The sequence below is a fragment of the Gorilla gorilla genome, chromosome 2 (assembly GCF_029281585.2).
Source record: "Gorilla gorilla gorilla isolate KB3781 chromosome 2, NHGRI_mGorGor1-v2.1_pri, whole genome shotgun sequence".
NCBI lineage: Eukaryota > Metazoa > Chordata > Mammalia > Primates > Hominidae > Gorilla > Gorilla gorilla.
This window is the reverse complement of record NC_086017.1, coordinates 46,942,970-46,956,670: the sequence shown is the minus strand read 5'-3', so window position 1 is coordinate 46,956,670 and position 13,701 is coordinate 46,942,970. Positions and strand designations below refer to the sequence as shown.

General features: G+C 41.5%; 2 protein-coding genes across 49 annotated transcripts in view; one reads left to right on the top strand and one right to left on the bottom strand.

The window, feature by feature from the left end:
* LRRFIP2 (LRR binding FLII interacting protein 2) overlaps nt 1-3,651 on the top strand; it is a 125,824-nt gene extending 122,173 nt beyond the window's left edge. For all 46 annotated transcript variants that reach the window (XM_004033828.5, XM_055381259.2, XM_004033827.5 and 43 more), the window contains 3 exons: nt 1,488-1,567; nt 2,140-2,244; nt 2,693-3,651. In XM_004033828.5, coding sequence (XP_004033876.1) covers nt 1,488-1,567; nt 2,140-2,244; nt 2,693-2,803 — 296 coding nt within the window. In that variant the 3' untranslated portion in view covers nt 2,804-3,651. The remainder of the gene's footprint in view (nt 1-1,487; nt 1,568-2,139; nt 2,245-2,692) is intronic.
* Nucleotides 3,652-5,818: 2,167 nt separating this feature from the next.
* MLH1 (mutL homolog 1) overlaps nt 5,819-13,701 on the bottom strand; it is a 57,796-nt gene continuing 49,913 nt past the window's right edge. For all 3 annotated transcript variants that reach the window (XM_004033830.5, XM_063703692.1, XM_063703691.1), the window contains exons 16-19: nt 8,972-9,136; nt 8,054-8,146; nt 7,647-7,760; nt 5,819-6,179 (exon numbers count right to left, since the gene is read on the bottom strand). In XM_004033830.5, coding sequence (XP_004033878.3) covers nt 6,012-6,179; nt 7,647-7,760; nt 8,054-8,146; nt 8,972-9,136 — 540 coding nt within the window. In that variant the 3' untranslated portion in view covers nt 5,819-6,011. The remainder of the gene's footprint in view (nt 6,180-7,646; nt 7,761-8,053; nt 8,147-8,971; nt 9,137-13,701) is intronic.

The window sequence follows — 13,701 nt, the reverse complement described above, 5'->3', positions numbered from 1 at the left end:
TGAAACCCCATCTCTACTAAAAATACAAGAATTTAGCCAGGCGTGGTGGCGGGTGCCTGTAGTCCCAACTACTCAGGAGGCTGAGGCAGGAGAATGGCGTGAACCTGGGAGATGGAGCTTGCAGTGAGCCGAGATCGCGCCACTGCACTCCAGCCTGGGCGACAGAGCGAGATTCCATCTCAAAAAAAAAAAAAGAGAAACCTCTCACATTGAAGACTGTATAAGTAATTGTAACCTTGGTCATGTGGAAATGTAGAAAAGTTCTTAAGTTAGATAATCTGAATATTTCCTGTGGTATGTTAGATTTGGTTTATCTTTTGCAAATCTTATTACTCTAATCATGCCAGAGACTGATTTTTGCTAAACTTGGATTCTTGGAGGGATTTTAAAAGTCCCCTGCCATCATTTCTAAACTTTTCATTTTAAGTGATTTACTTCCTAGGTCAGATGTTCATCTAGTAACTTATAGCTCTACCCATAACACATTATCACATTACTGAACAGCATTTATTCCAACATATATTTATTTAGGCATACACTGTGTGCACTTGGCTAGGTACATAGGTAGATTTAGGAAGGCCAAGACAGGGCCCCTCTCCTTGCTTACACATACGATGTTTAAAAAGCATGACAAATGTCATAAAAATGCAAATAAAATACAGCAAGGGAAGGACTTATAATTAAGGGGAGTCATGAAAGAGGTGAAAATTGAGCTTGGCCTTGAAGCAAGTCAGAGGTGGGAGAAAAGGACCCTTACAGTATTGGATAGCAGAAGCAAAACCTGGGAGATGGGAAGGCATGGGGCCGCGTTCAGGGAACTAGAGGGCCCAGTCCCGTGGGCATGGAGGCTCCACAAGGTTACACATAAGGTTGGTAGGGGCTGCTGCTGAATTGGCAGGGCTCCTTTCTCAAGCCCTGCTCACACATATCATAAGGTAAAGAATTTTCTTCTAACTCTTGCTGCAAGGGATACTGTAGTAACATATATGCTAGAGCATCTTGTAGTATATACAGTCCAGAACCTGGGCTGCTGAAGATGCTGTGGTTGTTGTGTGTGCATTTGTATTTTGTAATTTTTTTTTGGCAGGGGGATGGAGTATCGCTCTGTTGCCAGGCTGGAGTGCAGTGGCGCGATCTTAGCTCACTGCAACCTCTGCCTCCCGGGTTCAAGTGATTCTCCTGCCTCAGCTTCCCGAGTAGCTGGGACTACAGGCCTGTGCCACCACGCCCAGCTAATTTTTATATTTTTAGTAGAGACAGGGTTTCACCATGTTGGCCAGGATGGTCTCCTCTATCTCTTGACCTCATGATCCACCCACCTCGGCCTCCCAAAATGCTGGGATTACAGGCGTGAGTCACCGCGCCCAGCCCTGTATTTTGTAATCTTAAGACTGCATGGTCCTCTCTGTGCCACAGAGGTACTGCCTGATGGCTCATACTGTCATCTCTGACAGGTGAAGATAATTCATTGTCTTCTTCTGTTCTAGGAGATGCCAATAGACAAATTAGCGAATACAAATTTAAGCTTTCAAAAGCAGAACAGGATATAACTACCTTGGAGCAAAGTGTAAGTACTTCCATATGGTACCAAGTTATTTAAATGTCCTTCCTGCATCTAAATGGCTAACAACCCATGAGTGCCTGGGTTGCCTTTGCAGTTGGATCAATAATAGTTCTGTATTAAAATAGAAAAGCCAGCAGAGAGCACTTGTTGGGACATTTTAGCCTTCTGTTTTCTCTAAAACCATAGGAAACTATAGCTATCATTGTTTTTGTAGATATTTCAAGAGAATTCAAGATCATTTGTAATAAAATCCCTTACACATTCCAAAAAGTGTAAGAACTTTTCCATTTAGTGTCTCTTCCTATATTGCTTTGGCACTTAAACAATATGGTCATAATAAAACTTAGCATGGGAAATTGGCCCTAAAATGACTCTACAGCTGTAATCCTCTCTGGGGACATTTCTTGATTTATAAATAGCAACTGAGTTCTGAGCGGACTTATGAGTCACCCTTAGGGGACTTGTTAGTGTTAGATTACTTGGCATTTATAATGACATTGTATTTCCATCTTGGCTACCAAAAAGTGGTGACTTCTAGTGCCCAGTACTAGAGGCCTATGTTCTCATACTTACAGATTAGCCGGCTTGAGGGACAGGTTCTGAGATATAAAACTGCTGCTGAGAATGCTGAGAAAGTTGAAGATGAATTGAAAGCAGAAAAACGGAAGCTACAACGAGAGGTACTTCTTTTAATATGCTTCTTGGAGAATACATTCCTAAAAAGAAAAAATCTTCTGGAAATAATTCTTAGCTGTGTAAGAAATTTGATACTTAAGGAAACAGCAGTGGAGTCACTTAACTAATTTGTGTTGGTTTTTGACCTGCATAGTGACTGCCATTTACTTTTATGTTTTGGTCAATTAGATACTAAGTAAAAAGATAGTTTTTATTTTTGCTTCAGATCAGGTCTATTTCTCCAACTTCTATATATCCTTTCTGTGATTAAAACAAAAAACAATCCTCAGTATCATCATTTAACACCTCTAACTGATAGAAAAAATGAGGTTGTGGGTCCTGTGCAAGGCCATCACAATTAGCAGTGCTTTCATTTCCCAGGAAGTTGAAAATAGAGTAGCACTGGATGTTGTTTCTGACCACATGTAGTGACTGCATTCTCCCTGTCTCCAGTTACGAACAGCACTGGACAAGATTGAGGAGATGGAGATGACCAACAGCCACCTGGCCAAGCGGCTGGAGAAGATGAAGGCCAATAGGACAGCACTTCTGGCCCAGCAGTAGGAAAACCACCCTTCAACCTGGGTGATGCTCCTTGGGGCCCTACCTAGAGGGACTGACTTTTGTCCATTGACACAAACCCCTTTTAGTACTGTTTTGAGTTTTGTCATTAAAACAGCCACCTTTGTATTTTATAATTTATGAGAGAATGAAGTCATTTTGGATCTACATGAATGAACACTTTGGATTTTGTTGTAGTTTGATTCTAGGGTAGAACCAGTCCATGCTGTTTTTATTTTTTATCTCCGTAATTGTAGAATCATGTTTACTCAACATTTTTCCCCAGCTGCCTCAGTAACTGGGCACTCGGAGGCCTTGGCACGGGTTCTGGAGGACAGACAGCAATTCTGTGAGTGCTCACTGAGATACTTGCTGGAGACCTCAGAAAACACAAGTGCCTTCTCCACGGTGCAATTCAGACTTCAGTGATCGCCAGTGGTCAAAAGACATTTACCCTTAATATCAGACAACATTTATATTTTAGTGAAGAAACAAGTTCTCGGGTGGGGAATCTATGTTTCACTCAAATTTGTATGTTTGGAGGAAAAAAGCCTTTTTTTTGTAAAATATTTAAATTTATATAAGAAAATGTTAGAAAAAAATATGGGGAGTGTATATAAAACTTGCTTTATTGCATGGGGCAGGGGAAGTCCAGGCCTAATACTCTTAAAGTAAGAGTTGGGTCCTTTTTTTCTTCAATACAACTGTGCTGTACCTTGTAAAGTATTTTATCTGCTGCTTATTTGTGGAATGAAACCTCAAACAAACCCAAAGGGGGAGGGGAGGGCAGGGCAGGCAGATTGGAAATCTGCCTGCAGATTCTATTAAATACACCCTTTTGCCAACCACAATTGGCTACTGACATGTTCATTTTGTTATAGGAGACTTTAAAACAAATCATGGCAACCACATCCCTCTTCTTTTGTCTCCTTCTCAAGGAAAAACAATCTGGAATGTAGAACTTTTAAAGACTTGAGTTTCATCTTTAGAGGTACCCTGTCCAAGAGGTATTTTTAAAATCATGGAGTGCAACTACTTTGCAGAATTTATGATTCTCGTTTGCTCTTAGTACCCAGGTGGTTTTATTGAAATGATTATTGTATCTTTAAAGTGCTTACACAGAAAATATATTGGGGGAAAATCTAGTGACTGACTAAAGGCACATAAGATAATAAAACTAGACTTTAAAAAGGTAACTCAAAAGTGAATAAAATCTCTAATATTTGTTCCTTTTTTAATTAATTAGCCCTTCATTTAAAAAATATGGATACCAATCTTCTGAATTGAGATGATTTTCTATACATTTTCTTTCTTTTTCTTTTTTTTTTTGAGACAGAGTTTCGCTCAGTCACCCAGGCTGGAGTGCAGTGGCACGATCTCGGCTCACTGCAACCTCTGCCTCCCAGGTTCAGGTGATTCTTCTGCCTCAGCCTCCCGAGGAGCTGGGACTACAGGTGTGCACCACCACACCCGACTGATTTTTGTATTTTCAGTAGAGATGGGGTTTCACCATGTTGGCCAGGCTGGTCTTGAACTCCTGACTTCAAGTGATCCGCCCACCTCGACCTCCCAAAGTGCTGGGATTAGAGGTGTGGGCCACTGTGCCTGGCCTCTTTTTTTTTGAGAGACAGTCTCGTGCTGTCACCCATGCTGGAGTGCAGTGGCATGATCTTGGCTCACTGCAACCTCTGCCTTCCGGGTTCAAGCTTGATTCTCCTGCCTCAGCCTCCCAAGTAGGTGGGATTACAGGTGCCTGCCACCACACCCTGCTAATTTTTGTATTTTTAGTAGAGTTAGGGTTTCACCATGTTGCCCAGGCTGGTCTTGAACTACTGACCACAAGTGATCTGCCTGCCTCAGCCTCCCAAAGTGTTGGGATTACAGGCGTGAGCCACCGTGCCTCAGCCTATACATTTACTAATAGTAGCAAGTTGTGTGGTTGGGGGTGGGTAGAAAGGTGTTCTAAAGTGCAGGTTTGTTCTAGAACTCCATCCCAGCTAAAACCAACATACTGTGTGGCCCAGCTCTTGAAGCTCAGAAAACCCCTCTTCCTCTCCACTCAAGGTCACCCAGCCTGTGCCCCACCTGGGCTCATGGAACTTCACTTCTGAGATGCCCTGGTCTACTTTATGGAGTTCTTATTGTTCAAAACTGACCTTGCCTATTTTGTGGCACAATAAATACGTCTGTAACATTTTGTCTTCCTAGTCTTTCCAAGTGAAATTGCTTCATTTCTTCATAAGATGAGAGTAGTCTGTTCTTTATCATCACTGAACTTTCTTCACTGAATCTTGGAATATGGATTTTACCTTAAAACCACAGACATTCTTCCTTTCTGAGCTGAATGCTCCATTTCTCTAAATGTAGGCAAATATTAAGGAAGTTTATTTTGTCACTCACAGTTTATATTTTTACATCATCCTTCAAACAAGATTACCTAGAAACTTCTTTATCTTAAGCTATTAGTACTCATAGTCATTAACAAAGTGGGCTAACTTAAAAACTCATACTTAATGCCGGCCGCAGTGGCTCATGCCTGTAATCCCAGCACTTACTTTGGGAGGCTGAGGTGGGAGGATCACCTGAGGTCAGGAGTTTGAGACCAGCTTGGCCAGCATCGTGAAACCACATCTCTACTAAAAATACAAAAATTAGCCGGGCGTGGTGGCAGGTGCCTGTAATCCCAGCTACTCAGGAAGCTGAGGCAGGAGAATTGCTTGAACCCGGTAAGCGGAGGTTGCAGTGAGCCAAGATCGCGCCACTGCACTCCAGCCTGGGCAACAAAGCAAGACTCCGTCTCAAAACAAAAAACAAAAAACTCATTATAGATGATGAAGTAAGGACTGTTTTCTTTCTTCAAGTTTTCTTCCTTAATAATTAGCTTTGGTTACTGTAGACACCAGATGATCAAATCAAGCTTTCTCCATGGTCAGTGCCATCAGAGCCTGTGACATGTTCAAGACCTCTTTTTGGCATCTGAACTTACACAATATATACATAATAAAATTAAATAAGAAATTATGTTAAGACACATCTATTTATTTATAATCAATCCACTGTGTATAAAGGAATACTATCAGAAGGCAAGTGTAAGTCTTAAGTGCTACCAACACTTATGTTGGTACACTTTGTATATCACACTTTGATACAACACTTTGTATCGGAATACAGAGAAAGAAGAACACATCCCACAGTGCATAAATGACCATATTTAACACCTCTCAAAGACTTTGTATAGATCAGGCAGGTTAGCAAGCTGCAGGATATTTCCATCTTCTGTGAAATGTTTAGGAGGCAGAATGTGTGAGCGCAAGGCTTTATAGACAATGTGTTCCACAGTCCACTTCCAGGAGTTTGGAATGGAGCCAGGCCCTTCACTCTGGAAAACACATTAGATGTCATAAGCCTCCCTGTTTGCATCCCAACATACACTGGTGTCCTGGCTGATGGGATGTGCACTGGGCCTGGAAAGACTTGGTGTTATCTAGGGCTTTTGAAGTGGATCTTGTGGGCCAGCCTCTCAGGGGATCCCACAGGCCTGAACACAAGAGGATTTTTTTTTGTTTGTTTATTTAGAGACAAGGTCTTGCTCTGTCACCCAGGCTGAAGGGCAGTGGTGTGATCATAGCTCTACAGCCTCAAACTCCAGGGCTTAAGCCATCTTCCCACCTCAGCCTCCTAAAATGCTGGGATTACAGGTGTGAGCCACTGTGTCCAGCCAACATGAGGTTTTTAAGGGAGGAAAAGAAGCCACTGCTCTGTGGGACTGTCTCCTGTGGAACCTTTGTTTTCATTCAGGGAGAAAATGGTTTTACTGTAGCAGGAGCTAACATCATGTCTGATCCTGACTGATATTTGGATGGCAACTGTAGGAAGTACCTAACTTAACATTAAAATCGGGTCTGAAAGTAGTTCTAATCCCCAGGGGAGGAATGAAAATATTAATGAGGATTATTTTGCCTCATTATTCCTCTCCTTCTTGTAAGCCTTAGCTGTCTCATGTGTAAGAAAATGTTCTTTCTCAACTGTCCTTCCTTTTCTTGCGGTAAAATTTCTAATCAAATGAGATAGTTTCCACACAGTTTGGTAAGTGTATTGCCTTCTCCACTGGAGTGAGAAATTCCCTAGAGGCTTTGGCCAACAGGACTAAATCTCTGCCCTCCCACCTACAGACCTGGAATCCTCGAGCATGCCTGACTGGCCTTCAGCCTCCTCATCTGAAACTCGCTCACACTGCTCAGGAGATGACTGTGAGCAATCAGGGGTCATACTCTGATTAAAGTGGGCTACTCTTTGATTCTTAGAATATTTCAACTCTCTCTTCCAACCTCCCCCAAAATATATGTTGATTTGAAAAGCATTATCATCTGACTGGGAAAAGTGACAATGAAACATTAGGAATCCAGGCACCCTTTTTGTGTCAAGCTGACCTGTAAGAGGAGTTATAGAGCCTTGTTTTCCTGGCAGGGCAGTGGTCGGATAAAGAGTAAGGCAAAAGCTAAGAGAGACTGAGGCAACTGACCCAGAATCTGAAGACTGGCTACACACTTCAGAGCTAACAGTGGGAGTATATGGACTCTCCAGCCTTAGACAATCTAACTCAACCTCCCATTTCTCACTGTGATGGCTTGTGTTTTCACATTTGACAATTTCTGAGGTCACTCTGGAGGTATGTTCTACATCAGCAGATCGAAGTAAAAATCATGAATAAAAGCTGACTGTTGTGTTTGAACCTTGTTGGGTACAAAGAAATCCCGAAATTTTAGAGATGGGCAAGTTTCATCTCCTAAAGATTGTATGAGGGCCTGTCCTAGTCCTGGGGTGCCAGTGTGCATCACCACTGTACCTGCTGGCCTGAGAGGGTCGACTCCTCAGATATGTACTGCTTCCGGATGGAGTAGAACATAGCGCATTCTTTACTGAGGCTTTCAAAACATTCCTTTTCTTCGTCCCAATTCACCTGGTCCAAAGAATTCAATACCTCAAAATAGGTACGAATTTAAACATTCTCATTCTAAATGGAGATCACAGACTACTTAAAGCTAAAAAATGAAATGTGATACTTTAGGCGTTAAAACTATAAATGGGACTGTTGAATATTGCTGGGGATGAATATTAGTGGGGATGAGAGCAGGCCTTCAGCTATCCCACCCTTGTCATCTTTATCATTCCAGATCAAAGGGTGGTCATTTGCCCTTTCCCTCCAGCACACATGCAAGTACCGAAATGCTTAGTATCTGATTGATCACTGACCTCAGTGGCTAGTCGAAGAATGAAGATAGGCAGTCCCTCCAAAGGGGGCACATAGTTGTCAATCAGAAGGGGTAATCCAATCAGGTTCCCTTCCTGCTTGCAGGAAAAAGGACAAGGGAACAAGAAATAATGCTGTCATAGTTTAAACAAATCCCATTTCTCCAGTGCTTTCCCAGGCCTTGTGCTCCTATCTGCCACTCTGGGTGACCACGTTACTTGATTGGGCTGGGCACTGGGGGCAGACCTAAACACTTAAAAAGAGTTTTTCATCCTGACAAACAGCACGGCAGAACAACCTTTTCTTTGGATCTGTTCACGATCCAAAGAACACATCAAGATGGAGAGCCCCAAAAATGAAGGAATAAGAAGAAATGGGAGCAAATGGCATAATATTTATAATGGCCTGCAGGGATTCGGCTCTCCATGTCTGGGTCCTTCACCCTGGGAACAAGAGTAGGCATGCATGGATAGTAGTACAGTTATGTAACCTAGAAATGCAAATAGGGGGTGGAGAGGATGTCACATATGTCACTTGCTGCTTCTGAGGGGAGGCCTAGTCCTGACCTTGGAACGTTTTTTTTTTTTTTGAGACGCAGTCTCGCTGTCGCCTAGGCTAGAGTGCAGTGGTGCAATCTCGGCTCACTGCAACTTCTACCTCTTGGGTTTAAGTGATTCTTCTGCCTCAGCCTCCTGAGCAGCTTGGATTACAGGTGCCCGCCACCACGCCTGGCTAATTTTTCTATTTTTTTAGTAGAGACGGGGTTTCATCATGTTGGCCAGCTGGTTTTGAACTCCTGACCCCAAGTTATCTGCCCACCTCAGCCTCCCAAAGTGCTGGGATTACAGTCATGAGCCACCGCACCCGGCTGGAAATTTTATTTGAAGAATACAACAGAAGTATAAGAATGGCTGTCACACCTCATCAATTTCCAAAGAGAAATAGTCTGCAAGCATCTCAGCCTTCTTCTTCAGAAACTCAACAATGTATTCAGCAAGTCCTTCTTTGGGACCATCTTCCTCTGTCCAGCCACTCTCTGGACTATCTAAGGCAAGCATGGCGAGGTCAAAGAGCGGTGCTGGCTCCTAGGAAGAAGCAAGAACATGAAGAAGCAAGCTTTAACGGAGCATCCAAATGAAGCCTGAATTCCCAAGAATCCACTATCAGAATAGCAGGTGAGAAACCACAAATGTAACACTCATCCCCCATATACCCCAAAGGAAGTGCCTGAACAATCCACAACAAAACCCCTTTCCTCCTCTTGTCAATGGCCATTTCAACAGAGAAGATACGACAGACAAAAAGCCTGCTGAAAGGATGGGAAGGGTGAAGCCCTGGGGAGGTACTTTCCTTCTGTGTAGCCTTAAGGACTCAACTTTCGTATTTCTAGAAAACCACAGGCAGATCATTTCTTTCTACTGCCTCATAACTAAAGCCAGGGGGGTGAGGATGGAGAGTAAGTTAAATTGAATGACATTTCAGGTAAATCATCTAATGCAGAAACAAAGGGAAAACTATGCTTAAAAATAAGATGCCTAAGTTATCTTCCATTTCTCCCCTTCTGATAATATGTTACTGATACTTTTACATATGTTATAAACCCACAGTACATTATCTTTTCATAATAGAAGAGTCCATTATCAAAAGGATATAACAATCCTAAATGTTTATGTATCCAATAACAGAGCTTTAAAATATATGGGCTGAGCGCGGTGGCTCATGCCTGTAATCCCAGCACTTTGGGAGGCTAAGCTGGGCGGATCACGAGGTCAGATCGAGACCATCCTTGCTAACGTGGTGAAACCCTGTCTCTACTAAAAATACAAAAAATTAGCTGGGCGTGGTGGTGGGCGCCTGTAGTCCCAGCTATTCGGGAGGCTGAGGCAGGAGAATATCATGAACCTGGGAGGCGGAGCTTGCAGTGAGTCGAGATCACACCACTGCACTCCAGCCTGGGCAACAGAGCAAGACTCCATCTCAAAAAAAAAAAAAAAATCATATATATACATATATATGTATATATATATATGAAGGCAAAAACTAAGAGAACTGCAAAGAGAACAGACAAATCATAATTATAGTTGGAAGTTTCAATACCCCTTTCTCAATAACAGAACAGGCAGAAAATCAGTAAAGATACAGGAGACTTGGGCATCACTATCAACTTGATATACCTAGAACATTCAACTCAATGAGATCAGAATACAAATTATTTTCAAGTACACATGGAACATTTACCAACACAGACCATATTCTGGGCCATAAAAAAAGTTTCAATAAATGTATAAAAAAAGGCAAGTATGTTCTTTGAGATGGAAATAAATTAGAAATCAATAACATATTGTTTTAAAAATCCTCAAGAGATTGGAAACTAAATAACACAGTTCTAAAAAACATGTAGGTCAAAGAAGAAATCAAAAGGGAAATTAGAAGGTATTTTGAACTGAATGAAAATGAAAACAAAACTATCAAAATTTGTGGGATGCTGTTGAAGCAGTGCTTAAGGGATATTTGTAGCACTTAACACCTGTATTAGAAAAGAAGAAAGGTCTCAAATCCGTGACCTCAGCTTCTACCTTAAGAAATGTGAAACAGGCCAGCCACAATGGCTCACACCTGTAATCCCAGCACTTTGGGAGGCCAAGGCAGGTGGATCACCTGAGGTCAGGAGTTTGAGACCAGCCTGGCCAACACAGTGAAACCCCATCTCTACTAAAAATACAAAAATTAGCTGGTGGTGCATGCCTGTAATCTCAGCTACTTGGGAGGCTTAGACACAGGAATCGCTTGAACCTGGAAGGCTGAGGTTACAGTGAGCCAAGATCGCACCACTGTACTGCACTCCAGCCTGGGCGACAGAGCAAGACTCTGTCTCAAAAAAAAAAAAGAAATGTGAAACAGAAGACAAATTAAACCAAAATAGGTATAAGAAAGATTAAAAGTCAGAGCAGATATCAATGAAATAGAAAATAGAAAAGAAAAATCTATGAAACCAAAAGTTAGTTCTTTGAGAAGATCAATAAAATTGATAAACCTCTAGCCAGACTGACCAAGTTAAAAAGAAAAGCCTGAAATTACCAATATTAGGAATGAGAGAGGTTATGTCACCAAGAGATCCATAGATAATAAAAGAATAAGAAATATTATAAATAACTTTGTCAGTAAATTTAAAAATTTAGATTAAATGGGACAAATTTCTTCAAAGAAACAAAATACCAAAGCTTACCTAAGAAGAAACAGATAACCTGAATAGCTCTATACTATTAAAGAAATAGAATTTGCAGTTAAAAACCTTCCCATGAAGAAAATCTCCAAGCCCAGATGGCTTCACTGTTGAGTTCTACCAAACATTAAGCAATAATTTTAACATCAATTCTACACAAAACTCTTTCAGAAAATGGAAAAGGAGGGGATACTTACCAACTCATTCTATGAGGCCAGCATTACCCTGATACAAAAACCAAAGACTAAAAGAAAACTATAAACTAGTAACATTCATGAGCACAGATAAAATAATTATAATAAAAATTTTAGCAAATCAAATCTCATAATAAATAAAAAGGATTATATATTATAACCAAGCAGAGTTCATCCCAGGAATGCAAAGATTGGTTTAACATATGAAAATCAATGTAATTCACTATATTAACAAACTATAAAAGAAAAATCATATGATTATCTCAGTAGATGCAAAAAAAGCATTTGAAAAAAATTCAACATCCAATCCTAAATAAAATCTCTAGCAAATAAGGAACAGAGGGAACTTCCTCAACCTCATAATGGGCATCTACAAAAAAACCTATATGGCTAACAGCATACTGAATGTTTTGTGAAAGACTTTCCCCTTTCCCCCTTAGATCAGGAAGAAGAGAAGGATTTCCATTCTTACCACTTTGTTTTTCATGTGTGTGTGTGTGTTGCCCAGGCTGGAGTGCAGTGGTGCATTCTTGGCTCACTGCAACCTCCGCCTCCTGGGTTCAAGCGATTCTCATGCCTCAGCCACCCAAGTAGCTGGGATTACAGACGTGGACTGCCACACCCAACTATATTTTGTATTTTTAATAGAGACAGAGTTTCACCATGTTGGCCAGGCTGATCTCAAACTCCTGGCCTCAAGTAACCTGCCCACCATACTCTCCCAAAGTGCTAGGATTAGAGGCATGAGCCACTATGCCTGGCCCATTCTTACCACTTCTATTCAACATTGTATTGGAGGCTCTAGCCAGTGCAGTCAGTCAAGAGAAAGAAATAAAAGGCAGCCGGGCGCAGTAATTCACGCCTGTAATCCCAGCACTTTGGGAGGCTGAGACAGGCAGATTACCTGAGGTCAGGAGTTCAAGACCAGCTCGGCCACATGGTGAAACCCCAACTCTACTAAAAATACAAAAAAATTAGCCGGGCATGGTGGCGGGCGCCTGTAATCCCAGCTACTCAGGAGGCTGAGGCAGGAGAATTGCCTGAACCCAGGAGGTGGAGGTTGCAGTAAGCCGAGATCCAGCCACTGCACTCCAGCCTGGGTGACAAGAGCAAAACTCCGTCTTAAAAAAAGAAAGAAAGAAAGAAAAGGTGTTCAGTTTGCACAGCAAGAAGTAAAAGTTTCTTTATTCTCAGAAGACATGATACATATATAGAAAATCTGATAGAATCTACAAAAAATCTACTAGAACTAGTAAGTGAGTTTAACAAGGTTGCAAGATACAGCATCAATGTGCAAAACTATACGTATTTCTATATACTAGCAAATAAACAATAGGAAACTGAAGTTTTTTGGCTGGGTGAAGTAACTCATGCCTACAATCCTAGCACTCTGGGAGCCTGAGGCAAGAGGATCACTTGAGGCCATGAGTTTGAGATTAGCCTTGGTAACACAAGACTCCCGTTTCTACAAAAAAATTTTTTTTTTTTAAATTAGCCAGGTGTAGTGGTACACACTTGTATTCCTAGCTACTTGAGCCTAGGAGTTCAAAGCTTCAGTGACCTATGATCACGCCACTGCACTCCAGCCTAGGCAAGAGTGAGACCCCTGTCTCTTAAAAAAAAAAAAAAAAAAAAATTTGAGGCCAGACGCAGTGGCTCACACCTGTAATCCCAGCACTTTGGGAAGCCAAGGTGGGCAGATCACCTGAGGTCAGGAGTTCAAGACCAGCCTGGTCAACATGGTGAAACCCCCTCTCTACTATAAATAGTTTAAAAAATTAGCCGGGCGTGGTGGCACATGCCTGTAATCCCAGCTACTTGGGAGGCTGAGGCAGTTTGAGAATCGCTTGAACCCAGGAGGCGGAGGTTGCAGTGAACCAAGATTTTGCCATTGTACTCCAGCCTGGGCAACAGAACAAGACTCTGTCTCAAAAAAGAAAAGAAAAAAGAAAATTTTTGAAAAATGCCATTTAGCATTAAAAAATGTGAAATACTAAGGGATTTATCTAACAAAAGTTTTTCACCCTAAATTGATCTAGATTCAACATAATCCCCATCAAAATCTCAGCAGGCTTTTTGTAGAGTATATCACATGAAAAAAGTGGATATGAAACCATATAAACAGGTAGTATGATTTTTAATTCAGAACTAAAATTCAGCATTGAAAAAGTTTTTGACAGTTTTCACAAAAGGCATAGAAAAAAAAAGCCTTGGAAGAAATGGACTAAAATTG